The 27,995-nt window shown below is 41.5% G+C and overlaps 1 protein-coding gene across 2 annotated transcripts; it reads left to right on the plus strand.

The window, feature by feature from the left end:
* The first annotated feature begins 341 nt into the window (after positions 1-341).
* Positions 342-27,995, plus strand: map3k7 (mitogen-activated protein kinase kinase kinase 7). Of its 2 annotated transcripts, XM_079643444.1 has the most exons (18): positions 342-539; positions 1,119-1,238; positions 1,318-1,428; positions 1,668-1,733; positions 1,851-1,896; positions 3,200-3,338; positions 10,916-11,044; positions 12,348-12,472; positions 13,357-13,487; positions 14,817-14,898; positions 15,171-15,301; positions 15,425-15,572; positions 16,984-17,064; positions 20,179-20,246; positions 24,824-24,923; positions 25,368-25,429; positions 25,844-25,959; positions 26,582-27,995. In XM_079643444.1, exons 2-18 carry the CDS (start codon positions 1,146-1,148, stop codon positions 26,760-26,762), a joined length of 1,809 nt encoding a protein of 602 aa, XP_079499570.1. In that variant the 5' UTR covers positions 342-539; positions 1,119-1,145; the 3' UTR covers positions 26,763-27,995. The 2 variants fall into 2 exon arrangements, with proteins under 2 accessions (XP_079499570.1, XP_079499571.1); XM_079643445.1 differs by lacking the exon at positions 16,984-17,064.

Genomic DNA, 27,995 nt, shown 5'->3' on the forward strand with positions numbered 1-27,995 from the left:
GCCTAAGCCCTTCAAACACCATCATTAATACCTCCCCAACAATGTCAGGTCTAGCTCTGTTTTTTTGCTAATATGTATCACCTTTTCACAACTCCGTACCATTTACTCAACATCAAGCCTTTCAACCAAACACTTAAAAACGTTAAAACCTCAACTCTTTCAATATGTTCATTAAGTCACTGCCTTTAAACATTATTTGTTCTGCCGAAGATCACTTATTTTTTTGTTTCACCTCATAATACCTTATAATGTTCAAGAAAATCTTTCCTTTGCAAAGGCTGGAATGAGGCTTTTTTCAATTTTATGGGGGGGGCGGGGACGGGACACATTTGCAGTGCACACTCACTTCCTGTGAGAATAAAAATACACTCCTAGCAAGCCAGCTAGACGAGTTGTAAAAAAGTTATGTCTGGCTGTCAAGTGGATAGAGATAGACTGATTTTGAACATGGACGTTACTCCTCGCTTCTCCGTACATTAACAGCAGAAACCACCCCCATGTCCAGAGAGCCGGCACTGGTGACAAGTCAACTGCGAATGGTCAGATTGTTAAGCTAATAAGTCCGGTAGCTAGCGTTAGCAAGGCCAGCCAGCGTTAGCAAGCTGGTTAGCTAATACACTCTAGGCCTTGAGTAGCTTGTTTTTACTTGCGCTTCTGGCATAGTAATGATAAAGTATGGTCTATAATGATGTTGTAGGCCTGTGTTAAGTGAGTCAAAAGCTAACTTTGATAACTCTCAGTGACAGTTTTGCTAGTGCAGCCCTGCTAAAAAAGCTAGGCTGTGAGCAGTTGGCTGGCTGCATCACACTGAGTGAACTGACAGGAGGCTAAAGCCGAGGAGATGTTTGAGAGTCTGCGACAGACTATGTTACGAATAGTGCTATCCTTCTTAAGTTGAGCTAGATAACGTTTGTCATTATGTTACTTAGCATGTCCCTGGCTAACTACACGTTAGTCATCCAGTTGTATCGTTGTGTGCTATCTTGAATTAAGCCTGGGCATCCTTTATCAAAATAGACGCTAACATCGCTTTGGATAAAAGCGTCAGCTAAATGCAATGTAATGTAATGTAATGTAATGTAACATTTTGTGTTTTCTGCATTTTCCTCTCTTTGCAGTAAGTTACTAGCTGTCGTTAGCGAGTAATGTCTCTAACGTTACCATCTGCCGATATACTTGAAACACCTCCTGGATATCCGTTTGAAGAAATCAACTATGAGGATATTGAAGTTGAGGAGGTAGGTTGTGTTTATTTGCACTCTATATGAATGAGTTGCAGACAAGCAAGTAACTGTTACCTTAATTGTCCATTTCCAGGTGGTGGGAAGAGGAGCTTTTGGAGTTGTTTGCAAAGCCAAATGGAAAGGCAAAGATGTGGCCATCAAGACCATTGAGAGTGAATCAGAGAGGAAGGCCTTCATTGTTGAGGTATTGTTGTAATTGCTGATACTTGAGTTTGTCTCAGTCATTACTGTAACATGTTTAGTTGAAAAACACTGTCCATATCCAATTACAGTGAAATTGCTTCACTTCATGACAGTGCAATCAGTAGTCACGTGGCAGAATACTTGTAATGACACACTTGGTGATAGGTATTTGTGTACTTAAAGTATTGAATACCACGCATACAGATGGGATTGTATAAAACGTATCCTCTTTGTCTCCAGCTCCGGCAGCTTTCACGTGTGAATCATCCCAACATTGTGAAGTTGTATGGCTCATGCAATAATCCAGTAAGTTTACTGGAATGTTATTATGTGTTATCTGATCTCTAAACTTCACACATCAAAATACAGTCTAGTTTCTGTATCGTGTGTCTGATGTTTCTGATTCTATTCTCTCCTGCTCAGGTCTGCCTTGTGATGGAATATGCTGAAGGCGGCTCATTGTACAATGGTGAGTGTGGAATACTGGACAATACTTTTATATTACACATGTCAGCATTTGTTTTGCCTTACTATTAGTGAAGTGAACACAGCTTGGCACACACATACAGTAAGAAGCAGCCCTGTTCAGTTGACCCCCCCCCACTGTTTGCATGTTCAGTCACCAGTCCAATCTCTTTGCACAGTGACATGCAGCACATCCTTGTTAGTCCCTCTCGAAAATATCCACATGGACCTAGGAAATAGCAATATGCAAACAACAATGTCTTTACAATTTGTGTCTTAAAACTTGTGCAGATATGAACTCAAACATTTACCTTGTGTTTAATAAGTAGGACATACATTAGTCTGAATAGTGCATATGGACCACTAAACCTGACTTAATTCCTAACAGTTTCTTAAAAAGTACGCCCTTCACTGGTTCCAGTTAAATGTTACCTATTGGTATTGCCGTTTGGGTCATGATTAGTTAGTTTTGACCATTATTGCTATCATTATAATAACATTGCATTTCCAAAATGTATTGTTGAAATATTAGGTTTGCTAAAAAAGCCTGACAGGGTCAAGAATTATGAGTAATCAGACGATGGACAGGTTTGTTTAACCTTTTTTTTTATGTAGGCGAATGGTAAAATGAACACACACCGCAGCCAACTTCTTTAACTTTGACCAGAAATGCATGAACGCTGTTTTCATCTGAAGGCTTATTACCAACATATTGGATGGTTTACTTTCTGTAAAGTGATATATTGGAAATCTGCATAAACCCATGTTTATTTACAACCTGTCTGATCATTTACAAGTGTTTGCCACATAGGACTTTGATGCAGCAGTTTTTAATTGATGGCCAAAACTAAAAATGATGTGTTAATAACCTGGAAGTTATTGATGTGTGCATGAGTGGTTCAAGTTCAAACTGTTTATAGGCTATTATCTCCTTTCCCAGACATCAATGTTTGGAACATATTTGAATCCCAAGAGGTTCAGATTGCCAATTTATTTATTTGTGAAACCAACAATATGAAAGTCTGCTGTGCTTTACACCTTACCATCACCTCTTTTCCTCACTCACTGAATCTTTATCAAAGTTATTCCTTTGGCACCATAACTTTGATGACATTCAGTTGAGTTGTAAAAACAGTTTTTGAACAATGTTAGCTAAATATTTCCATCTGGAATGACCTTGTTGAAATACTAGGTAGCCAGCCCTTTTGATGTATGTATGTGTGTCTGACAGCGTCATGATGTTCTGTTGTTTCCCTTCAGGTTCATTGTGTGTGGTGGTGGTTGTGACTGTGCTCTCTTGTCCACAGTGCTGCATGGTGCTGAACCCCTCCCCTATTACACTGCTTCCCATGCCATGAGCTGGTGTTTTCAGTGTTCCCAGGGCGTGGCCTACCTCCATGGCATGAAACCAAAGGCTCTCATTCACAGGGACCTCAAGCCACCCAAGTATGCTCCTCCTCACCTCACACACTCTTGTCTCCTTTTCACTGTGCCAACACAGTGCCTGGTAGTTTCCTTTCAAATGTGTTTGCTTTAGTTACAGATGTTCAACAAATACTGTACTTTCAAATGGTCCGACTGTCTTTATGTTGCGTGCCTAAAGTGTATATGTTTTATAAAGCTACATAGTAATGCAAATCCCTAAAATAATGTGTAGTTCCTCAGATGTTGTCTTGCAAGATCTTTATATCTGGACATTTAGGATTATTGTGTCTAAACAGGTGTGGTGAGGGTTCCAAGTAGACAGGGTCTGAACCAATTTTGAGGATTATTTTAAGTGTTAAACAACTACAGTTAGGGATGCTCCGATCGATCGGTCACCGATCGAGATCGGCCGATACTCACTCTCTACCGATCGATCGGTGCTCTATAAACATGCCTATCGCGAGAGCCGATCGCATGACGTAAAATACATGACACTTTTCTCTGTGCGCAGCAAAACAAGCTCGCCAAAATGGCTTCTCCGGTCTGGCATTATTTTAAGGTGTCCGAAAAAGACAGTAAAATAGCGGTATGCAGCGTGTGTGAAGCAGAAATCCTGCAGCTCCGCCCGCTGTGACGGACCGGTGAGCGGAGCGAAACACACAAGAGTTAGACCTAACACACTTAGCTATTTTATCTACCTCTGGAACAAGCTAAATTATGCAACTAAAGGAAAAAATGAAAATGTTCCCATGTCACTGTCCCATCTCATCTACTCTGTTCAGAGATGTTGTCACTTTCCCATCACTGTAAATCTCCCGTTTAAGAAGGGCCCGCACTTTCTCAATAGAGTTTAGGTCAGGTGAGGAAGGGGGCCATGTCTTTATTCTTTCATCTTTAAGGGCTTTACTGCCTAGTCACGCAGAGGACTACTTCGATGCATGTGATGGAGCATTGTCCTGCATAAAATCATGGTCTTCTTGAAAGATGCAGACTTTTTCCTGTTTCACTGATGGAAGAAAGTGTCTTCTAAAAAACAGCAGTAGATGTGGGAGTTGATTTTGAGTCACTCTCATCTCATCAGTCCATAAAACCTTTGAAAAATCTTTCTTCAGATATTTCTTGGCCCGGTCTTGACGTTTCAACTCATGTCTTCTTCAGTGGTGGTTTCAGCCTTCCTTACCTTGGCCATGTCTCTGAACACCTGAGACTTCTGGGCCTCCAGGTAGAATGCAGTTCTGGAATATGACAGCACTGGAAGATAATGTCTTCCTGGTGGCTTCACATTTGATACTTCTCAAATCTCTGGCAAAGGTTTGGCCATGTTTTTTTCTCATTATGTTTTTTGAGAACCTGTTCACTATTTGCAGTGTGCAATCTCGACCAGATAGGACTCACTGCTGATTCAGAAACCTGTGTAAGTTCTATTTTTGTTTCTAGACCTCTCTGTTTCATTCATTCTACTCTGTATAATTGTTCTGTAGTTATTCTAGCTAAAATTGTGTTTTGAAATCTCAGAACAGCTCAAATACCTGTTTTTCAGGCAGAAATCTTGGTGACTTATTTTTTCAGAAATCTTAAAACTGAACCAGTTGCTTGTTAGGGTTCACTTTGATTAAATTGTAGTAGGGTTAACTTAAAACCTCTGTAACAAGGGTTTATTCTGATATTTGTCTGTAAAAAATGCAGTACAATAGGCCTGAAGGCTCAATCTGATTGTTTGAAGTCACACAGTTTCTACTAGTGCCCATCAGCTGCAGAGAGTTAACTGATTAAAGGGGCGTGGGCCCACAGCTGTGGCAACTCAGCAATCAGGACTGGTGTCCATTTTAGGCAGCTCTTTCCTTTAGCGTCAGACAGACGAAGACTGACAAAGACAATAGAGTCCTGCGGGAGTCACGAGGGAGGCAAAGAGGAGGCAAATCCTACTTTAAATGAGCTAAGTATCGCTGGTGTTTTTTAGCCCCTCATGCTAAAACATGTGTATTTTCTCCATTCCTGTTCATGTGTCCTCTCGCAATTATTACTGGCCCTGTGCATCTCCTAATCATTGTAACCGGCCTGCTCTCGTCTATCCCACATGCTCCACTGAGTTCCAACATCTAGTTTCAGGGGGCCTGTGGAACTGCCAGTCAGCTGTTCCTAAGGCTGACTTCATCTCTGGCTACGCTTCCCTGCAGTCTCTGGATTTCCTTGCTCTCACTGAGACATGGGCCCTGTCTCAGGTCGACTATTTTCATTTCCTCGCTCCTCGGTCCTCGGTCTCACCGGAAGTTGATTTGTCTGCGCCATCTTGAGTACCGTCCCATGGCTCTTATTTCTGCCGGAGGACCGAGGATTGAGCAGCGAGGAGCGATAATGGAGGAGCGATAATGGAGGAACCACCAGTCCATCCTCCGATGAAATCCTCAGATACTCGCCCCGCCCCCTTACTGTGTATCGCTCGCTGATTGGATGATGCAGTGCATGCACTGATCTCATGCTTCTTGTTCTTGAATTGAGAGCAGTATCCCAGCGGAGTGAAGAAAATAAATGAAACTCAAGAGAGTCAGTCCTCAGTTTAAGCTGTGTTTTGTTTCAATTCATGTCTCATTTAGTTACAAATATGTGATATATCTGAACAACAAAGTGGTCAAAAATCATTTTATTCATTTATTGGAAACATTTTCATGATCGCTTTTTTCGTTTTATATTTTCATTTACTGTCATTTCCATTCAGTCATTAAGTGCTATTTAAAATGTTAATGTGCTACATATCCACACAAACAAACAAAGTGTGTAATCCAATGAATGTTAATCTAACTGGGTTTTGATAGATAACATATCTCTTTTTCTTCTCTCAATTATTTTATTTCTATTGTGCACTCTAATCAATATTAATCAAACTATTGTTCGTTTATACATTTTAAGAATGGCGTTTATCTTTTTTGAGAATGAGTTCTTATTTGATTTTATTTATTGGGGTCTACAACAGATGATACAAATGTTTGTGTAAGTAAATGTGTGGCAGGGGTGTTTGTGAAAACAACGGGGACAGAGCTGCTGTCAGACGATCAGCTGTGCGGCGTCATCACAAACGGAAGTCGCTTCACGTGACGCTCCGGAGGAAAGGACGTCCCATTGCTCTTAATACTCATTTCCCTGCTTCTCGTGGTTTCCTTGCGTCCCTCCATGCTTCCCTGGAGGGAGGGACTAAACACAGGGAAACGACGCAAGTGAGGGAAGCAAGGATTTAATTTAACCGACCTGAGACGGGGCCCTGGATTACTCCATCCAACACATCCACCCCAGCAGCTCTCTCCACAGCATATTCCTTCTCCTACACACCCAGACCCACTGGCAGAGGAGGTGGCACTGGTGTCCTGCTCTCCCAAATGGAGCTTTTCCCTCTTCAAGCTATCTAACTTCTCTCCTTCCAACTTTGAATTCCATGCCGTCACAGTAACCCATCCTATACAATTAACCATTGTTGTTCTCTACCGTCCACCAGGCGCCTTGGGGGACTTCTTGGAGGAATTAGATAATCTCCTCTCACACATCCCTGAAACTGGCCCTCCCGCTGTATTTCTAGGAGACTTCAACCTCCAGACAGGGAAGATATCTGAACTAACATCTCTGTTAACCGCCTTTGCTTTCTCACTGTCTCCATCCCCACCAACTCATAAAGCTGGCAATGTCCTTGATCTCATATTCTCAAGGAACTGCACTACTTCTAACCTCTCTGTAAACCCGCTCCACACATCCGATCACTTCTTAATTTCATTCTCTCTACCCCTTTCCAAACATAACAACCTCATCTCTTCTAATTCTGCACCTGTCCGCCGCAACCTCCGTTCCCTCTCCCCCTCTACCTTTGCCTCATCGGTGCTCTCAGCCCTCCCTTCCTCTGACTCGTTCCAACTCCTGCCTCCAAACTCTGCTGCAAAAACTCTCCTCTCTACTCTCTCATCCTCTCTGGACTCTCTCTGTCCTCTCACATCTCGGCAGGCTCGTCAGTCCCCTCCTGCTCCCTGGCTAAATGACGCACTGCGTGCCAATAGAACCATCCTTAGTGCAGCAGAGCGGAAACGGTGGAAATCCAAACACCATGACGACCTCCTAACCTATCAGGCTCTCCTCTCCTCTTTCTCTGCTTCGATCTCTCAGGCAAAAAGCACTTTCTTTCAAGATAAGATCTAATCTTCCTATTTCAATCCCCAAAAACTATTTTCCATCTTCTCCACCCTCTTGGACCCCCCCAAAGCCTCTTTCCCCTCCTCCCTTCTTCCAAGCGACTTTGTTAACTACTTTGAAAAAAAGGTTGATGATATTCGTTCTTCTTTTTCCGATTCACCTTTATTCACCACTGGGTCACCAGACCCACCGTTCACCCACACAATAACCTCCTTTTCCCCTCTCTCTCTAAGTGAGGTTCTTACCCTCGTTACCTCTGCCCGTCCTACCACCTGTCCTCTGGACCCTATCCCCTCTAACCTCCTTCAGACTATCGCTCCAGATATTCTACCGTTTCTCACCCATTTCATCAACACTTCTCTAACTTCTGGTCACTTTCCAAACAGTCTCAAGGAGGCTAGTGTAAACCCTCTCCTAAAGAAACCCACTCTCAACCCGTTTGATGTTATAAACTACAGGCCTGTCTCTCTCCTCCCTTTCCTGTCTAAAACACTTGAACGCGCTGTCTTTAAACAACTCTCCTGTTATCTCCATCAGAACAACCTTCTGGATCCGCACCAGTCTGGTTTCAAGGCAGGCCACTCCACAGAAACTGCCCTCCTTGCTGTCACTGAGGAACTGCACACTGCTAAAGCAGCATCCCTCTCCTCTGTCATCATCCCTCTGGACCTGTCTGCTGCATTCGACACGGTGAATCATCAGATCCTCCTTCACACTCTCCAAGAACTTGGAGTTTCAGGCTCTGCACTTTCCCTCCTCACCTCATACCTCGAAGACCGCACCTACAGGGTAACTTGGAGAGGATCCGAGTCCGACCCTTGTCAATTAACTACAGGGGTCCCTCAGGGCTCTGTTCTTGGTCCCCTCCTCTTCTCCTTTTACACAAACTCGCTCGGATCTGTCATTAGCCCGCATGGTTTTTCATACCACTGCTACGCTGACGACACCCAACTAATTATGTCCTTTCCTCGCTCAGAGACCCAGGTCGTCGCACGCATCTCTGCTTGTCTAGCTGACATCTCTCAGTGGATGTCTGCTCACGACCTCAAGCTCAACCTTGACAAGACTGAACTGCTTTTCCTTCCGGGAAAAGATTGTCCCACTCTTAACCTAACAATCAACATCGGCACCTCTATTGTTTCCCCGACTCAGACTGCAAGGAATCTGGGTGTGACCCTAGATAACAAATTGTCCTTCACTGCAAACATTGCTGCAACAACCCACTGCTGTAGATACACTCTTTACAACATCAGGAGGATACGTTCCCAGCTGACCCAGAAATCAGCGCAGGTTCTGGTCCAGACTCTTGTCATCTCACGCCTAGACTACTGCAACTCCCTCCTGGCTGGTCTGCCTGCATGTGCCATCCGACCTCTGCAGCTCATCCAGAATGCAGTGGCTCGTCTGGTCTTCAACCTTCCAAAATGTTCCCACACCACACCGCTCCTCCGCTCCCTTCACTGGCTTCCAGTAACTGCTAGAATCCACTTCAAGACGCTCTGCATCAGCCAAACAGCTCGCTGCACCCGCATTGCGAGGGGGACCCAAGTTCCCATCAGCAAAAACACGTGGGTTTGCTATCCTGGCTCCAAAATGGTGGAATGAGCTCCCCATTGAAATCAGGACAGCAGATAGCTTGCACATCTTCCGGTGCAGACTGAAAACTCATCTCTTTCGACTCCACTTTGAGCGATAGAATTATTAACAAAGCACTTATATACTAATAAAGGACTGGCTTATCTAAAGGCAGTTGAGTAGCACTTGTTTTGGAAATGTTTTGGCTCTATGAAACCTGATGTACTTATATGATTCTGTTTTCTTCAAGTTTTTATCTTCTTGGTGGAATGCACTTGTTGTAAGTCGCTTTGGATAAAAGTGTCAGCTAAATGTAATGTAATTTGCAACAAAACCTTTGATGGTTCTTTGAATGGGATGGCCGCATCCCTCTTAAAGACCTTTTTGATTTTTCAGTGTCAGTTAAAGCTATTTTTTTGCCCATTTTGCATGAGACAAAGGAGCCGCCTAATAATTATGCACACCTTCATGTGTAGGGTGTTGATCTCCTTAGGCCACACCCTCCCTCATTACACAAGTACACATCACCTAATATTCTTAAATCCAATACGCATTCAAGTTTATACAGCTTGGAGTTGGAAAATATGCATAAAATTCCTAATAATTGTGAACTTACTGTATAGACACAAAACCAAATGTTATTACCAGGCTAAAATGTTTTTTTCTGCAGTAAAGTTGGGGTTTTGTTTTAGAAAAAGAACTGCACACAGCGTTGGAAATGAGCCCCATTATTTTTCCCATGAAAGTTGCTTAGTGGCGCATGAAGCCAAGATGTCTCGACTACAGATTGATATAATTACCTGGATGATAGGGAGATCTTCCGGCTCATGGTCAATTGGCCCTGCTTTTTAGCCGTGCTCCGCTCAGTCATGTGAACAGAGGAGGAAAATGAACTCTACGGCTATTAGCTGTTTTAACTTTTAGAATGTAATGATTTAGAAAAGGGCTTTTCAGATATTTGTACTGGGAACAAGAGCCCAATAGCTTAGCCTAAAATCTGTTCTTAGTTACCAAAGTACACTGAGCCAAAACTGCCATTTTTTGTTTTCATGCAGTTAACACCTCTGAAAAATATAGCGTTTGTATCTAAATACCTGATTTGGTCACGAAGAAAAATTGCTTCAAAGTCCTGTGCTCACCCAAGGGGTTTGATTTTTAACGTGGAGGTGATCTAAGGAACGGTACCACCCTATGGGCTTCACTGATCTGCCCTGCAGTTTGCTGCTTGGTTTGAACCCCAGTGTCAGGCTGGTACTGAAGAAAGGTTGGATCCCAGAAGAGACTAGTGGAGAGAAGGCTCTTGGCCGGACTCTCTGGGAACAACCAGCTGTTCTGTTTCCTAGAGAAGTGCTGCAGAGTTTCTAGGAAATACAAGGTCTCACATTGTGACAAATTGTCAACAAGGGTTTATCGTCCAATCATTTATTTATATGCTCCTTTTAATGATCGCCACATATTTACTACCTGTCCTACACTTGCATTCCCATGTCCTGTGATGAGATTGTGTCAACAAGCTGATATATTGTGCAATTTAAAGTACATGGATGGCACCATTAAGCTATCAATGATGTGTAATCACAGCAGAGTCATTATATTATCTTATCTTACCAACTGTCATAAACCCTTCTCCAAGAGGTCCCTAAAGGACACAAAAATGTATCAAGTGAAAAGGTTTAGCAACTAAAACCACCATTATAACCAGTATGTAACACTTTCTGAATTGCAAAAGTTAAAACAATTTCATGAAACTGTTTTAACTTTTACAATTCAGAAAGTGTTACTTTTATTATTAATCATTTCAAGTTTTTGCCATTTTCAGTGTCTAATCAGGTGTATTTCTTGTTTTTTTTCAGTCTGCTTCTGGTGGCAGGCGGCACTGTGTTGAAGATATGTGACTTTGGAACAGCATGCGACATTCAAACCCACATGACCAACAACAAAGGAAGTGCAGCATGGATGGCCCCAGAGGTATTTGAAGGCAAGTATAAGAGGCAGTCCAAGTAGTTCTTTGGATACCTGCCCCGTTATTTGTTTTTAACTGAAAAGCGTTCATAAGTATCCAGTTGCTTTCTATAAACGCTCACTGAATCCTTTTAGGCCAAATAACCATCTTGCATATTTCTTTGTCAGAGGTGAAAATTAACTAAGTACATTTACTCAAGTACTATATTTAAGTAACATTTTGAGGTACTTTACTTGAGTTTTTCCATTTAATGCTACTTTATACTTCTACTCCACTACATTTAAAAGGGAAATAATGTAATTTTACTCCACTTCATTTATTAAACATATACTTTAACAAACAGGACTTTTAACTAAATGCTTCTCTAGCAATGTAACTAGTGGACTAACTCTTTAAATTCTTTACAAAAAGTCAATCAGAGCTTTGTTTGTCTACAACAGTAAAATGCTACTTGATGCAAAAATATTATGTAGAAATGATGTCATTTATAAATATAATTATATACACGCTAAAAGGTCATTTTTCTGCACAATGAGTACTTTTTCTATTTTAAGCACATTTAGCTGATAATAGTCTGTACTTTTACTTAAGTAAGATTTTGAACGCAGGACTTTTACTTAAGTAAAGCATCTGAATACTTCTTCCACCTCGGTTCTTAGTGCTTTTCTTACACACACCTTTTAATTTGCTACTTTTCACCTTAATGTCAGCTCAGTGCTCCCAGAATGGAGGAATATCTTCTTGATCCATCATCTGCATCTCACTTTACTGTTTTATTGATGGTGGTCTCCTAAGCACAGTGAGGAGATGAATGGCGAGATGCCGGTGGCTTTATTTCCCTCGGGATAGGACGTGTACAAATTGTGTTCTCATTCAGCCAAGCGCCTAGCGTATTTCTACATGAGACATGTTCTTGGCGAGGGGGCATGGAGGAAAGATGAATTTAGCCCTTAGCATTATCTTGTTTTTTGGAGGCAAGGTACAAGACAAGCAATTAAACACCTCATGTATGCCCTCACCGTGAACTCTTAACAACTCATTTGCATCAGTGTGTGCAGCGCAGCTACTTTTAAGAGAGGTGTGTGATGTGCACTTTAATTTGGCCATAATAGGCCCAGTAATTACGCAACACAGGAGCTGTTCCTTGGTAAAATTGCTCCCCTATTTCCATCCTCATCCCCTCCTAGACGCATCCTCGATCTCATCTCAATTATGCCACAGAGAATTGCCTTTATCAGTCAGTCAGCGATGTCAAACAGCGTGTTCTCCCTGTTTGAAAAGGACCTAAGTGTTGCTGTGGGTTCTTCTCTACTTGCAGGCAGCAATTACAGCGAGAAGTGTGATGTGTTCAGCTGGGGGATCATTCTCTGGGAAGTGATCACTCGCAGGAAGCCATTCGATGAAATTGGAGGACCAGCTTTTCGCATTATGTGGGCCGTGCACAATGGTGAGTGACCAACTGTGTGTGTGTGTGTGTGTGTGTGTGTGTGTGTGTGTGTGTGTGTGTGTGTGTGTGTGTGTGTGTGTGTGTGTGTGTGTGTGTGTGTGTGTGTGTGTGTGTGTGTGTGTGTGTGTGTGTGTGTGTGTGTGTGTGTGTGTGTGTGTGTGTGTGTGTGTGTGTGTGTGTGTGTGTGTGTGTGTGTGTGTGTGTGTGTGTGTGTGTGTGTGTGTGTGTGTGTGTGTGTGTGTGTGTGTGTGTGTGTGTGTGTGTGTGTGTGTGTGTGTGTGTGTGTGTGTGTGTGTGTTTTTGGGATAGCTGGAGGATGCAAAGGTCATATCCAGCTGTCGGCAAAAGGGATGAGTACCAAACCCCAGTAGTAAACGACCCCGGGGCTAATTATTAAAGATAACAATTGTATTTGTTTTGCATATCCATCATCACATGATAATGATTTGTTACAAAAATATATGTTATTTATTTTACATAATAAATATAAAAAAGCAATGTCAATTATTGTTTCCACTTGTTTAGTTTCCCCCTGAATAAAAAATAAATAAAGAACTGATAAAGTTAAAATCTTAACGACCCTTGTCAGACCACTCGGCCTGCTGGGAGACTGAACATGAATAGTGCACAAGGCAGGTTCACCTGCAGCACACCCTGCAAATGATTGTAGTTCAGAGATGGAGGAAGGAGAATACTAATGGGACACTAATAATACCTGGGGACAAGTTTAATATATCCACCTCTGAATCTGCCTATCTGAGTCATCATAGCTTTAACAGGAGGAAACAGGGGATTTAGCAAACATTTCTCTGCTTGGCTGCTGTGATGCCAAACGTAATCTCTTCCTGAGCAGTTCCTTTACCTTTTTTATTTTTAACATTCAGGCACAAGACCTCCTTTAATCCAAAATGTACCCAAGCCCCTTGAGAGTCTGATGACTCGCTGCTGGTCTAAAGACCCCTCTCAGCGGCCTTCCATGGAGGAGATAGTGAAGATCATGACTCATCTAATGAAGGTAATCTGTCCTCACACACACTGTCTCTCTCTACAAGGCTTTTATTCAACTGGAGTGAATGATTCAATAACCTTGAACAAATACTTACATCTCAGAGAGCAGAATGTAACATGACAGGAAAAGTTTGAATGTATTGCCTTTCAAATAGAAGTGTTATGATATTTAGGTTACAATCAAGATATCATCAGGAATTTCCCCTCCCCCCTGACCTTCTACATACAGTCAATGCACAAACCAGTGAGCATACCCAACTACTATCCACTTCCATCCATGGGTTTCTGTTATTATTATTATCATCATTTTTATTATTATTAGTAGTATTATTATCTTTATGACTTATTATTATTATTATTATTACTTTTATTGTATATTTTTGTATTTACAGGATTAAAATTTTTCCATCTATATTTACAATAATTGACTATTTATTATGTATAACAAAACTATATATTATTTTGTTATTCTACACAACAAAATGTGTATTTAGTTATTCGTCTTCACTTGGGAATACTCGTTACTCTCGTGTGTATTTATGACACTGTACTTGAATGCACTTTTCCTGTGATTGTTATATCACTAAATACATTAAAATAATTGCAAAGATTTTGTACAAACCCCCCCATCCCCCAAAAAGAAGGAAAAAAATATATAATTAGGATGGACAGCGCAATAGAAACATTGAAAATGCAATTCCAAAGCACTACAAACCGCTCCTCTTAAAAGAGCATACATTCGAATCAACCCATCTCAGTTTCAACAATACTAAACATTATAAGCTACATGCATGAAAGGATGTCTTATTGCTGGACTGTTACATGTAATGATGCACGGGTAAACACATGAGTTTGCATTTGACCACTTGCTGATAAATGGCTATATGAGAATACTAAACATCATCCATCACACCGAACATAAGCCCCCGTTAGCTTAGCGGTGGTGATGTGCAGCCATGTGACCGTGCTGTTTATAGCCTAACGTTAGCTTTTGACTTCTTTTATTGCATTTAAATTTCAAGAAACATAAAAGTGGAGTTGATAAGTGGAGATGATCATGCTGACTGAAATGTTTAAGTGTCATTAACTTGTGCCACATCCTATTTTCTCAACCCTTACGATGCTAACGTCCTGTTGGGCCTACACAATACATCATCACTACACAGCTCTATTATATGGCAGTCATTTTAGCTTGATGTACCTAATATACTGGGAACTGAAGTTATTATTATGGATTATGTTTGACTTGACTTCACTCTTTCATGCACAGCTTGGGTAGAAAGATGTTCAATCCAACCAAGCTCACTCTTTCTTCAATAAAACGTTTTCTTGGCAGTACTTCCCTGGATATGATGAACCGCTGCAGTATCCATACCAGTATTCAGATGACGGACAGAGCAACTCTGCTACCAGTACAGGTACAAGAGTCATCCTCAAAAGCCAGCATGTATCAGCACAGAAGGATATAGAAGGAACATTTACTGGTGCTAGTCTCCTGGAAAGCATCATTATTATAAAATCTTGAAATCGTTTTTTTATTTTCTTCCAGCACCCAATAATTGTATCATGTCTGAAACAGCCATGTTTATGATTTTAAGCTTTGGTTAGCTTTACAGTGTTGTGAACCATCAAAGAAAATGCATTGTAAATCTTTGATGAAAGACACATCCTGATTCCTGGGGAACAACAGGTTCCTATGTGGACAACACTGGCACCAGCACCAGCAACAAAAGTGACGCAAACATGGAGCACAGTGATTCCCAAGGGAGTAACGATACTATCAAGATCATGCCTCAGTTTGCTCCTTACTTCAAGCCAAAGGTAAACCAATACTACACATAATAAATTCATTTCAGTTTCACAGTTATCCGTCATTTAGCTGCACAAGAAGCAAATATTGTCAAACCAAGCTTCTGTAGTGAGATTTTCCTCTTGTTCTCTTAGGCAGACCCGTTGAGGTCTCTGCCTCTGTCGAGGGGGGGCAGTGTGGAGAGTCTGCCTGCACGGACACAGTGCCTGACATCATCTGACAGCAAGAGAATGAGCGCTGACCTGTCGGAGCTGGAGCCCAAGCTGCCATTTGCACCTGCAGGTAATGCCTGACGTCACACAGCACAAGACTACAGGAACAAGAGCGCATCAAAGCAAATTAGCATGCTCCTACCAGATTTTGAAAGAAGCAAATTGTTCAGGAAAGGCATGCTGCTGTATTGTCAGTGCAAGTCTTATTGGAATGAGGCCTCTCCAAGTCCACCAGAAGCTCCTTCCCTGTCAGTTTTACTCTTATATGCGTTCATCACTTAGAGGTGGAAATGGATTCCTCACAGAAACACAGATTTGACCTTGTACACTAAGAAGGCCCATCAGATCCTTCTGTCAACCATCTCCACGTATTGCAATGTTCTGACAGAAACAGCAAGCTCAATAGTGCCACTGAAATTAAACCTCAGGAGCTCTAAGCATGTAGTTTGATTTGATTTAAGCATACACAAATGTCAGGTTCCTTTTTATCTATTTTAATGTTATTCTTTTACTATTGTTTGGCCAGTGTAGGGACAAAATAGAAAGGAAAGGTCTCAAGTCTAGAACAGGGACATGCAGTTATGTGGCATGTGCTGTAACCACTCTGCTACAATGGCACTCCATGTCAGGTCTTTTTGTTTGTTGCCTTTTTTATTTTTCTGCTGTACTGTAACTTAATGGTCTAGTTGCCAGCTCATAGATTCCTCTTGTGTACACCAAAGTTAGAAATGTGTAGTATGTGCCCTCAGCACATAGAAACTGCCGGATGCTAAATTGCATATGTTGGGCAATTTGCACAATTATTATAAGTTGCGTTAATTATCATTAATTCATATATGCAGATAATAGCAAAGAAATTGTTCTGAAGTTCTAGGGGACTCATAACTGCCATTCTTGATCCTGCAATGGTCAGAAATTGATTCAACTTCCTCAATAACCTTAAAAACCACACCAAAATTGTCCAAATCAGCCAAGCCATTTTGTAACTATTGTCTGCATATGCTAATGAACACAACTTATGCTAATTGTGCAAATTGGCCAACATATGCAAGTTAGCATCCTGCAGTTTCCATGTGCTGGGGACCCTCACTATATATTTCTATCACAAAACGTTGGTGTACTCAACATATCCGGGTTCACAATAATACTCTATGAGCTGACAACTAGGCTATAAATGAATAACGTTACTGTATTCCACCATCAACACCTTCAGTCCTTAGATTGCCGTGTCGAATTTTGAACCCAAACAGCAGCATAGCCCTATGCCTGCTGCTGTTTGGGCTCAGAAGGTATTGTGGTGGCTGCTGGTGGTGTAAGCAGTAACACTCCACGGGGCCGGGAAGGGACGGAGAGCATGCCGCCCTTGTATGCTCTGCATGAGAGGGGCCCATATGTCCGGTCCAGCTGTGGCTCCCCAGTCTGTGTCAGTCTGCATGCTCGTTGTGTTCGCAGCTGTATGTGTGTATGTGTGTTTTCCGCAGCACGTCCGCAGTTTAAACGAGGCCATCGTAAAACGGCATCATACGGCACCATTCTGGATGTCCCCAAGATCGTCATCACAGGTATCACTGGACCCCCGGGTTTCCATGGTGACCGGGTGCAGCTGGCTCTGCTTTGCTAGTTTGGGCTGCTGTGCTATGACATGGAGCTCTCCTGTGTGTCACTCCATACGATGCCAACACAACATTTTATATTCTACAAACATTAATCAGGGTTGGGAGGGTTACTTTAAAAATGTAATAATTTGCCTGTGACACAAGATTTTCATCGACCTAACTACACTGTAGCTATGTTCGTTTGACAAATAAAGAACCTTGAACCTTGAGTTACAATAATTAGTTACACTTCAAAAAAAATTATCAGTAACCTAAGTATCAAAATAGAAGTAATGTAACCTGATTACTTTGTTACTTTTGGATTACCTCAATATTAAATGCAATGCAAATAAAACAGGAGAAATTAAATAATAATAACATGTTTTAATGTATTTAAGATAATATATAAAAATGTAGTCAAAGTAATAGTTTACAAACTAATTACTACAGTAATCAAAAGCATAGACTGATTTGTTTAATAAATCAGGTGTCCACCTACTGCATCACTTTCTTTTCTTTGCGTAATTGTAATCAGAAACAGTTACCTTTTTTGGTTTCCTGATTACGTAATCTCGTTACATGTAATCCGGTACCCCCCCCCAAACCTGAATATAGTTGAGCTGGTGCTGGAGTAACACACATGCTCTGTCTTTGTGTTTATAGAAGGCAGAACATGAGTTAATGAGTTAATCTGGTGAGAAAATGAGTTTTCTCAAGTGACGATGTTTTCCCATCATCTGTGTCACCTGTCAATCAGTGTATAGCATCGGATCAGGTGACACAGATGAGATGACACTCTAACTCATGGCTCTGTCTTCTCCTCCCTCTCTGGCTTTGCAGTGCACCAGTTCTCTGAATTTCCTCTTGTCCTTGCCTTTCATGCATAAAGGACTTTGAGAAAGCTTGGCTATTTTTCTCCCCCTCTTGCTCTTTTTACATCCATTAACTTTGACAAAGTCATTTTTGATTAATTTCTTTCACATGAGGGTCAAAGCTATTATTACAAGCAGATACGGGTGAGAGGAATGGGGACAGCTCTGGATTTCCCGAAAAAAGTGTCTTATTTGGAGCTGGGTGAGACACATTATCTGTGGCCAGTTTTATCCACTGATAAGGAAGTCAAATGATGCATTTGTTAACGGTAGGGAACATCACCTGGACACCTGGTCTTTTACCAAGCAAATACGTCATTGGTGGTCATAAAGGAGGGGTGTAACGGTATGTCAAATCCACAGTTCTAAGGTATAAACAAAACAATGCAGAAGATAAAATATATATATATATTTTTCTTTTATGTAAATGATAGATAATTGGTTATTTATTTCACCTCTTCCACATTGCCTGCGTCTCCTTTACAGTTTCAAAGACTCACTGCTTGTCATCTTGTTTAAAGCAAAAGTAAACATTGAAGAGGAACTTTCCACAGTATTTTGAGATCTTACAGCAACAATACTACAGTGACATGTCTATATGTCAAAGCCGTGAAATACTTTTTATTATTGCATTTTTAATCTGTACTTCCTGTTTCCATTTCAACATAAAAGCCTTCCAGGGTTTTTGTAATTAATAACTTTAACACAAAACTTTTGTCAAAATGTTTGCAGGACAGTGTTGTGAAAGTGAGGTTACTTACAGTTATGTCAATGAATATATAGCCAGCCAGCATTATGAAAAGCAAGCTTATTAAGTAAAGAGCTGGCAGTAAAGCAGCGCTGCCTGTGTGACACCACACACCTGAGAGACGTCCAACATTCACTATATCCTGTCCTTCTGCCAAAGCTTCCAAGAAGAATTCTCTCTTAAATGTGTTCCTCATACATTAGGCCTAGGCTAAGGTACAATATATTAGTGATACACAAACTTAAGAAAGTCACATATTGAAAGAAACATCTGGAACTGATGCTGGACTAATGCATGTACCGTTACCCCCCTGCCATTGAGCAACAACTGGAAACATGTGGCTGTGAGGTTAGAATTTTTCACTTCATTTTATTTAAAGTGCATTTATCTGAATACAAAACTAAATCAGAGAATATACAAATTCAATATTATTTCATGAAAAATGAATTCCAATAGATAGATCTGCTCAGTCCTTTGTGTTTGTTTGTGTGTTGTTTCTTTTAGACAGAGCCTATATTAAGCCTAGTGTTAGTGGAATCCACCTGATGTACTCTAGGTCGTGTAGAGGTTGGGGAATAGGAACAAATGTGCAATCCACATGACTTGATGTTGAATATTGCTATAATGTAGGAACTATGTATGCCTTACTTATGTGTGTTTGTGTTTCGGCTTCAGTAGAACATATTATACTGTAGATTGAGAAATATAAGCACCATCGAACTCAAAAGCACTTAGATTTATGATCAACAAATAATGCTGAATGTTTAGTTGCATTTATAGTAATACACTGTAGTCAACATTCCTACTATCATGGCATGCATTTGGGCATGAAAACATTTAAAGATGTTAAAGTACTTAAAGTAAACAGATGGATAATTGCTTCCAGATAACGTTTTTACAAATTGGTTTACATACTCCCAACTCAATGTCAATGGTTGTGTGTCACGCACATAAAATACAAACAATTGCAAAAAAAAAGACTTTACAATCAATCAAATATTATATATATTTACCCGACTTAAATATAATGCTATTAAGTAACATAGACTTATATTTCTAGCGACCAGACATAAAGAAATAATGAATAATGATACATTTTATGTGATGTCATGACACATTCTCTTTGATGCAAGTTCTGCTACATCTGCTCAGGCCAAAACTTCAGACCAAATGAATCAAAAAGCCAGATTTGGAGTTTGACATGTGTGGTACGGTGATGTGTGTATGTTTGCAGTTCACTGTCAGTGTGGCGGGATGTTTTTAGCGCTGTGGTCATGTTGTAGCCATGCCACAGCACATGTTGACAGACCAGGACCTACAGGGTTAAATCAGTGCAGCTGTCCCTGTGACGCTCGGTGAGCCTGGATATCTGTTGAGCAAACATGGGCACCAATCTCCCACCATCACTATCTGCCATCTCCACTGCTCTCACCCTCTGTCCTCTGTTCATCCTGTCCACAGCCACATGCGAGCCTCAGAGACGGCGCTCAGTGCAGGACCTGCCCGGCATCTGCTCAGAGTCCAGCCAGGTAAGACCAGGCCCGCTGCGGAGGGGTGCGCTAAGACAGGGAGGGTCACTCGGTCTGTGTGTATTGATGTTTATGTCCTTGACTATACTTTACTTATGTAGTGCAGAGTTTCTCTCTAGAGAGGCGTTTTAACATTGTTCTACAGAAAAGAGGGATGTACAGTACAGTGGGGCAGAAAAGTATTTAGTCAGCCACCAATTGTGCAAGTTCTCCCACTTAAAAAGATGAGAGAGGCCTGTAATTTTCATCCGAGGTATACCACAATTATGAGAAAAAAAAAATCCAGAAAATCACTGTCTGATTTTTAAAGACTTAATTTGCAAATTATGGTGGAAAATAAGTATTTGGTCAATAACAGAAGTTCATCTCAATACTTTGTTATATACCCTTTGTTGGCAATGACAGAGGTCAAACGTTTTCTGTAAGTCTTCACAAGGTTTTCACACACTGTTGCTGGTATTTTGGTCCATTCCTCCATGCAGATCTCCTCTACAGTGATGTTTTGGGGCTGTCGCTGGGCAACACGGACTTTCAACTCCCTCCAAAGATTTTCTATGGGGTTGAGATCTGGAGACTGGCTAGGCCACTCCAGGAACTTGAAATGCTTCTTACGAAGCCACTCCTTCGTTGCCCCGGCGGTGTGTTTGGGATCATTGTCATGCTGAAAGACCCAGCCACGTTTCATCTTCAATGCCCTTGCTGATGGAAGGAGGTTGTCACTCAAAATCTCACGATACATGGCCCCATTCATTCTTTCCTTTACACGGAGCAGTCGTCCTGGTCCCTTTGCAGAAAAACAGCCCCAAAGCATGATGTTTCCACCCCCGTGTTTCACAGTAGGTATGGTGTTCTTTGGATGCAACTCAGCATTCTTTCTCCTCCAAACACGTCTAGTTGAGTTTTCACCAAAAAGTTCTATTTTGGTTTCATCTGACCATATGACATTCTCCCAATCCTCTTCTGGATCATCTAAATGCTCTCTAGCAAACTTCAGACGGGCCTGGACATGTACTGGCTTAAGCAGGGGGCCACGTCTGGCACTGCAGGATTTGAGTCCCTGGCGGCGTAATGTGTTACTGATGGTAGCCTTTGTTACTTTGGTCCCAGCTCTCTGTAGGTCATTGACTAGGTCCCCCCGTGTGGTTCTGGGATTTTTGCTCACCGTTCTTGTGATCATTTTGACCCCAAGGGGTGAGATCTTACGTGGAGCCCCAGATCGAGGGAGATTATCAGTGGTCTTGTATGTCTTCCATTTTCTAATAATTGCTCCCACAGTTGATTTCTTCACACCAAGCTGCTAACCTATTGCAGATTCAGTCTTCCCAGCCTGGTGCAGGTCTACAATTTTGTTTCTGGTGTCCTTTGACAGCTCTTTGGTCTTGGCCATAGTGGAGTTTGGAGTGTGACTGTTTGAGGTTGTGGACAGGTGTCTTTTATACTGATAACGAGTTCAAACAGGTGCCATTAATACAGTTAACAAGTGGAGGACAGAGGAGGCTCTTAAAGAAGAAGTTACAGGTCTGTGAGAACCAGAAATCTTGTTTGTTTGTAGGTGACCAAATACTTATTTTCCACCATAATTTGCAAATAAGTTCTTTAAAAATCAGACAATGTGATTTTCTGGATTTTTCTTTTTTTTTTCTCATAGTTGAGGTATACCTAGGACGAAAATTACAGGCCTCTCATCTTTTTAAGTGGGAGAACTTGCACAATTGGTGGCTGACTAAATACTTTTTTGCCCCACTGTATGTGCAATCTAACGTGTACGTACCCAGCCAGGCTAGATTTCAATTTGTTTGAAAGTCAATTTCCATCCAGTTACGGACAGAGGTGGAAAAAGTACTCGGATCTTGTACTTAGGTAAAAGTACCAGTGTATTCATACTCTGTTAAAAGTAAAAGTCCTGAATTCAAAATGTTCCTCAAGAAAAAGTACAAAAGTATTAGCATCAAAATATACATAAAGTTCCAAAAGTAAAAGTCATTGTGCAGATCGGTCCAAGGGTTATTATTTCAGAATAATATATGTAAAAATTGTACTTAAATACAGTACTTGAGTAAATGTACTTAGTTACTTTACACCACTGGATACTAGGGATGCGCATCTCCATCACTGAGGCCGATGCATACGTTGCCACGATACGATACATTAACGATACGTTTGAAACACCGGGCGATATGATACGATTCACCCCCGTTACGATACAGTTCGATACGATTTGATTCAACATTATGCGATTCGGGGCGATACCATATGATTCAACCCGATGCAAAAATAATGATACTTCAATATGGTACCACAGAGGATTTTTGTTTTACTAAAATGTTTTATTAAATCATACATTAACAAAAAAGTGCTTTACATATTTGGTTCTCTACTAGTACTGCGCACCCCATCATGCTGTTGCGCAATGCAAGAAATCTACCCTCGTGGGGGTGCGCTCATGTGATTGGCTTAGAATTGAGGAGACATCTGATTGGCTATAGATAGAAAAAATTACAAGTACGAATCGGCTGATCGTCAGGGGAGTCTCAAAAAACCCACACGAATGCACAGCGATCCATGCACAGAAAGTGGTTTGTGTTTGCAGGTTCACGGGATTTAAACGGAAAACAAATATGTGAGGATGAAAAATACAAATGTAAAACTTTTTTCTGTATTTGGATTTTATTTACATGCATATGAAACGGAACACATTTGTGTGTGCATTGAAAAACACAAGTGTGGATCCTTCTGTGTGCATGTGTGTATTATGAGACTGTTCTGAGCCCATACTCATTTCTTGTAGACTACTGTACAGTTAACAGCAGAAATGAGTTACTGTCTCTTATGCTGGTACAGCTGTCAATCAAAGGTCACCATGAGGCATAGAGAGCTTTAAATAACACTTATTTTAAATTCTAAAAGGGATTGGTGGTGATTTCAGTTTGACTGGAATAAAATGTGATCATAACTAATACCAATGTTCTTTGTGTAATTCTAAATAAAAAGCTGAACTCTGCGTGAACCCAGTCAAAGAATTGTATTGTATCATAACTTTCCTCCTGTCTTGTGGGTTCTTGACTGATGCCATCTTCTCCAATATTTGATGCATTCTTTGTCAAGATGGAAAGATCCTGTGGGAGAAAGAGTTCCACAGGATGACATTTGTTTGATATGTCAGCTCCAAGAAGATGAAGACATCAGTGCGCTCTCCTCAAACACACAGCCTCGAATACGATCCCTGCTTCAGAGGAGTCCTCCTGCTTTCCCAAACATTAGTCTCCATTTGTTTAGGAGGAAACTCACAGCCCTGTGCATTAAAAAGTTCATTGAGAGTTCAACATGACGACTTTGTACCGAAAGAAGATGGATAGTGCTGTTGTGCCCGTGGGGTTCCCATTGCTCTGACAGCACCATTGATCATGGAGTTGTGTTGCTGTGAATTTGCTTTGTTATCATGTTGCTTCTGTTCCCATATGGAGAGTTACTCTGAATCACTGTGTAACAGATTCACCTCAGATTGAATTTGTAGTTTCTCTGTATACAAAAAGTCTAAAATCCTGTTGCATTTTAGACTTTAGAATGTTCATAGTTTGGTTTGTCATTATTATACCAGACATGTTTCTTCAGTCATCTTTTTGTTGGATGCATTGTATTCGGAAAATTGACTTATTTTCTATTATGTGTGGACTATATCCAACTTGGTGTACATTCCACAATTTAGTGTTGCAGATGTGGTTTGCCACCTGCAGGCTCTGAGCTTCACATGCCTTCTTCTGAGAGCATCTTTCTTCAATTGTGACCACATGCCATGTCATGCCTGCACCCAGCCTCCTTTTCCTGAGCCCTTTTTGTGCGGCCACTCGGATCACTTCAAGATGAACATTTTGTAACTTTACAGAAAAGTGCCACTGACGTTACTGTAGAAATCAGACTGACACTGTGGTGACTCTCAGACCAACAGTGTAATAACAAACATCCAGAAGCCGATCAGTTTGAGCAGATTGGCTGATGTTGCTACCATTTCATGTGGTACTTGTATCAACGGCCGAGGGGCGCTCTCCTCTCTTTGCGGCTCTCGGACTGAGCAGTGAAGCTCATTCAAGCACAGTCTGAGAGCAGATATCTTGCAGTTGGTGAAAAACATTGTCAAACAAATATACAGAAGCCCAAATGGAAAAAGAGAAGAAGGGAGAAGATAGTCTGTCTTACAAAAGTGGTGATCCAGTGTCAAGATATCCTTGAGATAAAGATATTAAACAAAAAGCTCTGGCCGTGGTTTCTTTGGAGAAATGTGCAATTAGCGGCAGATATCTTACGGTCAGCTGGATTTCAAAAGAGGAACTTCAGCTGTTACACAAATCCTTGAAATGTTCAGGACCAACCTTTAAATGTCAGTCCTGTTTCCTACTGTGACATTGTGAGCTGTCAGTCTCCAACAACATCACTTTGATGGCATGAAGTCTGTCATGGAGACATTCACCTCCTCAGCTAACAGTCACAAACATGGTTCATTTTCTTCTGTAAGCTTTGTTTGGCCTCCAAGTGTGCGTGACTAGAAGACTGCTTTGCTTCATGTTTGTGTTCTCCTGCAGGGGAGCAGGAACAGCAGCCGCTCCTCCAGTCCCAGTGTGAGGATGATGCCCCCCGATAAGACCAGCAGCAGAGGGTACTTCTCCCCCGATGACCCTACAGGTGATCAGAAGAGTCAATGATCGAATATCACAATTTCACCCAAAAATGTTTTTCCCAACATTTACATTTAACTTAAATGTGTTTAGAGTAAGTGTTTTCCGCTTTCTAACAAGACCAAACTCTACTCACAGCCTACTTTGTAATCATTGTACACATAAAAGGATGAAGATACGTGACTTGAGGTCTATGCTTGAGTGTTCCTACTGTGGGTCTTTCAGGCAATCCACTGCTTGGTTCTCATTGTGAAACAAATAGTTAAAAGCCCATGATGGTATTTTGTAAACAGTTTTTTATGAAAATGTTGAATTCAACCCATAAGCTGACTGGTTGACAGGGGCCACTCCTGTTAGTCACCCAGGAGATTATTCCTGAGGAGAAATGTTTGGACTGCTAGCAATCGTGTCTTGAAGATAACCCCCCCCCCCTCTGATTCTCTGTCCTCAGACACAAACGGCTCAGACAACTCCATTCCCATGGCCTATCTGACCCTGGATCACCAGCTGCAGGTACACCTGAAACTCATTTGATATTTAATAACTGAAATATTGTCAGCATTGCATCAGCTTTCACTGTGGCGTTCCCTCCTCACTCCCAGCGATGAATTGAAGGACATTGTAAATGACTTCATTATGAAGGGATTACCATGGAAATGGAGTGTGAATATGAATACACATTGGCAGCATCTCTGAGCTATCTGCTGTGTTATTATCTGCCCAGACTATACATAGCTGATTGTGTGTGTGTGTGTGTGTGTGTGTGTGTGTGTGTGTGTGTGTGTGTGTGTGTGTGTGTGTGTGTGTGTGTGTGTGTGTGTGTGTGTGTGTGTGTGTGTGTGTGTGTGTGTGTGTGTGTGTGTGTGTGTGTGTGTGTGTGTGTGTGTGTGTGTGTGTGTGTGTGTGTGTGTGTGTGTGTGTGTGTAGCCTCTCGCTCCCTGTCCCAACTCCAAAGAGTCCATGGCTGTGTTTGAGCAGCACTGCAAGATGGCGCAGGAATACCTGAAGGTGCAGACTGAGATCGCCCTGCTCATCCAGAGGAAGTAGGTCCAGCAGCTCATAGTATCTAAACTCCATCTGATCCACGTCAGTGTTGAGCTCCTCCAGTTCACCTCTAAGCACAATAACCGGCCCCCCACCCAGAGAAGTGTACAGAACAAAGCAAACTAATCACAGGCTCCAGAAAATCTAAAAATGATTTGTTTCTCTAGTTTTAAATTTAATAGCTGTATGTTTCTAAATAAAATTAACTTTTTTGTTTTATTCTTTAAACCACTAACATTTCTTCCAAATAAATGTAATTTATTTTAGATAGTTATTTGCCAAAAAGCTGCATTGTTTGTTTAAATTCATATTTCCAAATACTACAATACTCATGTTTTGAAGAATCAAGAAGAATACCGTATCAAATAAAAAGAGGAGAAATGTATGCTATTATAAAAACAATTTGAAAGACTATTGTAACAAATAAAAAATAAAGACAATATGTAAGAAACTGAGTGTGGTCAAATAAAATAGGAAATATGAAAGTGGAAGGAAGTCTGTCTATTGCCGGAATGTGGGTATTGTTTCAAATTGAGAAGATAAATAATTGATATCATGATGTAGTGATCTGTAATTCAGGTGTACGCAGGAGTAATGTTTCTACATCTGTCCCCTGCGCAGGAAGGAGCTCATCGCTGAGCTGGACCAGGACGAGAAGGACCAGCAGAACACGTCCCGTCTGGTGCAGGAGCACAAAAAGCTGCTGGAGGAGAACAAGAGCCTGTCCACCTACTACCAGAAGTGCAAGAGACAGCTGGATCTGATCCGGGTGCAGCAACAGAAGAGACAGGGCACGTCCTGATGAGGCGGAGACAAATGAACTCCTACCCCTCCTCACCCCAGCCACCGAACACTACCCACCCTCACGCATCTCTCACTCACACACACACACACACACACACACACACACACACACACACACACACACACACACACACACACACTTCTGTCGGAGACCTGCACTGTGTCCTGCATGTTGAAGACCCTCGCTCCGGTGGGGCAGGAAGTGACGTCCTCTGAACATTTGCACATCCTCACAGTGTGTTCGGTGAGCGCAGACCAAACAATCACTGCCCCCCCCCCCCCCCCCCCCCCCCCCCCCCCTCTGATGAGTGTCTCTATATGTTTGCTCTGGACAGCCACTCGTCGTCCACGATGTGAAAACCAAGACGAGGGCTGGTCAGTGAACAATGTGCAGGATCCCTGAGGATGTGTGGACACATGGATTCCCTCATAAGCAAACCCCCCACCCCTTAAATCAACACATTTATCTCCGACTTTGTTCTAATCGTGAGCATGAGTCGATTCGCGTGTGCTCCTCAGGTTTTGAGGTCAGAGAGGCATGTACTTCCTGTCTCTGATAAAGGAAAGCTGGGGTTTGTGTAGACCTGAAAAGCTCCTCATGCTGTTCAAACTACTTCTGGCTCCCAGAGCTAACAGCGGACCCCCTTCCCCTTTCCACTTCTGTATTGTTTTTGCGTGTAGATGTTTTCGTCTTTTCTATCCAGTAGTTCACTTTGTATGATAGCTCTTGTGTCATTTTTGCGCGAGGAAATATTTTATCTGGTGGGGGATGCCCTTGCGGACAAATAGAGGAGAGTATACCTCCGTACTGTCTAGTTTGTTTTTAGTTCACATGTTGCCTTAGAAGTTGCCTGCATTTTAAGTGCTTGTTTTATTTGACATGTCGTGGGGATAAAAGAAGAGGATATCTTTTAATGGACTTTGAATGAACTTCTTGGAGGGAGTGAGAAGCGTCTATGATTTACTCTAAAAGAATGAGTTTTCTTTTCTTGGTCTCATATCCCACAAATACTTTTGCACAATCAATTTAGCTTTGTCTGGTCCTGTACACATTTTATTTCTCATTTAAACTCATTTTAAAATGTCAAGACTTGACGAGTCTTACTTTTAAATGTGTTTCTGTGCAGAAGTAATCTTCATCGGGTCTCCGCTTCAGTTTTCTGATCATGGATTTAGCACACACCACAGCAGTGATGAAGGCATTATGAAATAAACTGAATGGTGAAAAGAC

The sequence above is a fragment of the Notothenia rossii genome, assembly GCF_949606895.1.
Source record: "Notothenia rossii genome assembly, chromosome: 8".
NCBI classification, from domain to species: domain Eukaryota; kingdom Metazoa; phylum Chordata; class Actinopteri; order Perciformes; family Nototheniidae; genus Notothenia; species Notothenia rossii.

Excerpts from the sequence above, each read along its gene's own strand:
- map3k7 (XM_079643444.1), top strand. The coding sequence starts at position 1,146 with ATGTCTCTAACGTTACCATCTGCCGATATACTTGAAACACCTCCTGGA. Across the intron at positions 1,239-1,317 it reads AGGATATTGAAGTTGAGGAG|GTGGTGGGAAGAGGAGCTTT; the intron begins GTAGGTTGTGTT and ends GTCCATTTCCAG. Across the intron at positions 1,734-1,850 it reads ATGGCTCATGCAATAATCCA|GTCTGCCTTGTGATGGAATA; the intron begins GTAAGTTTACTG and ends TCTCCTGCTCAG.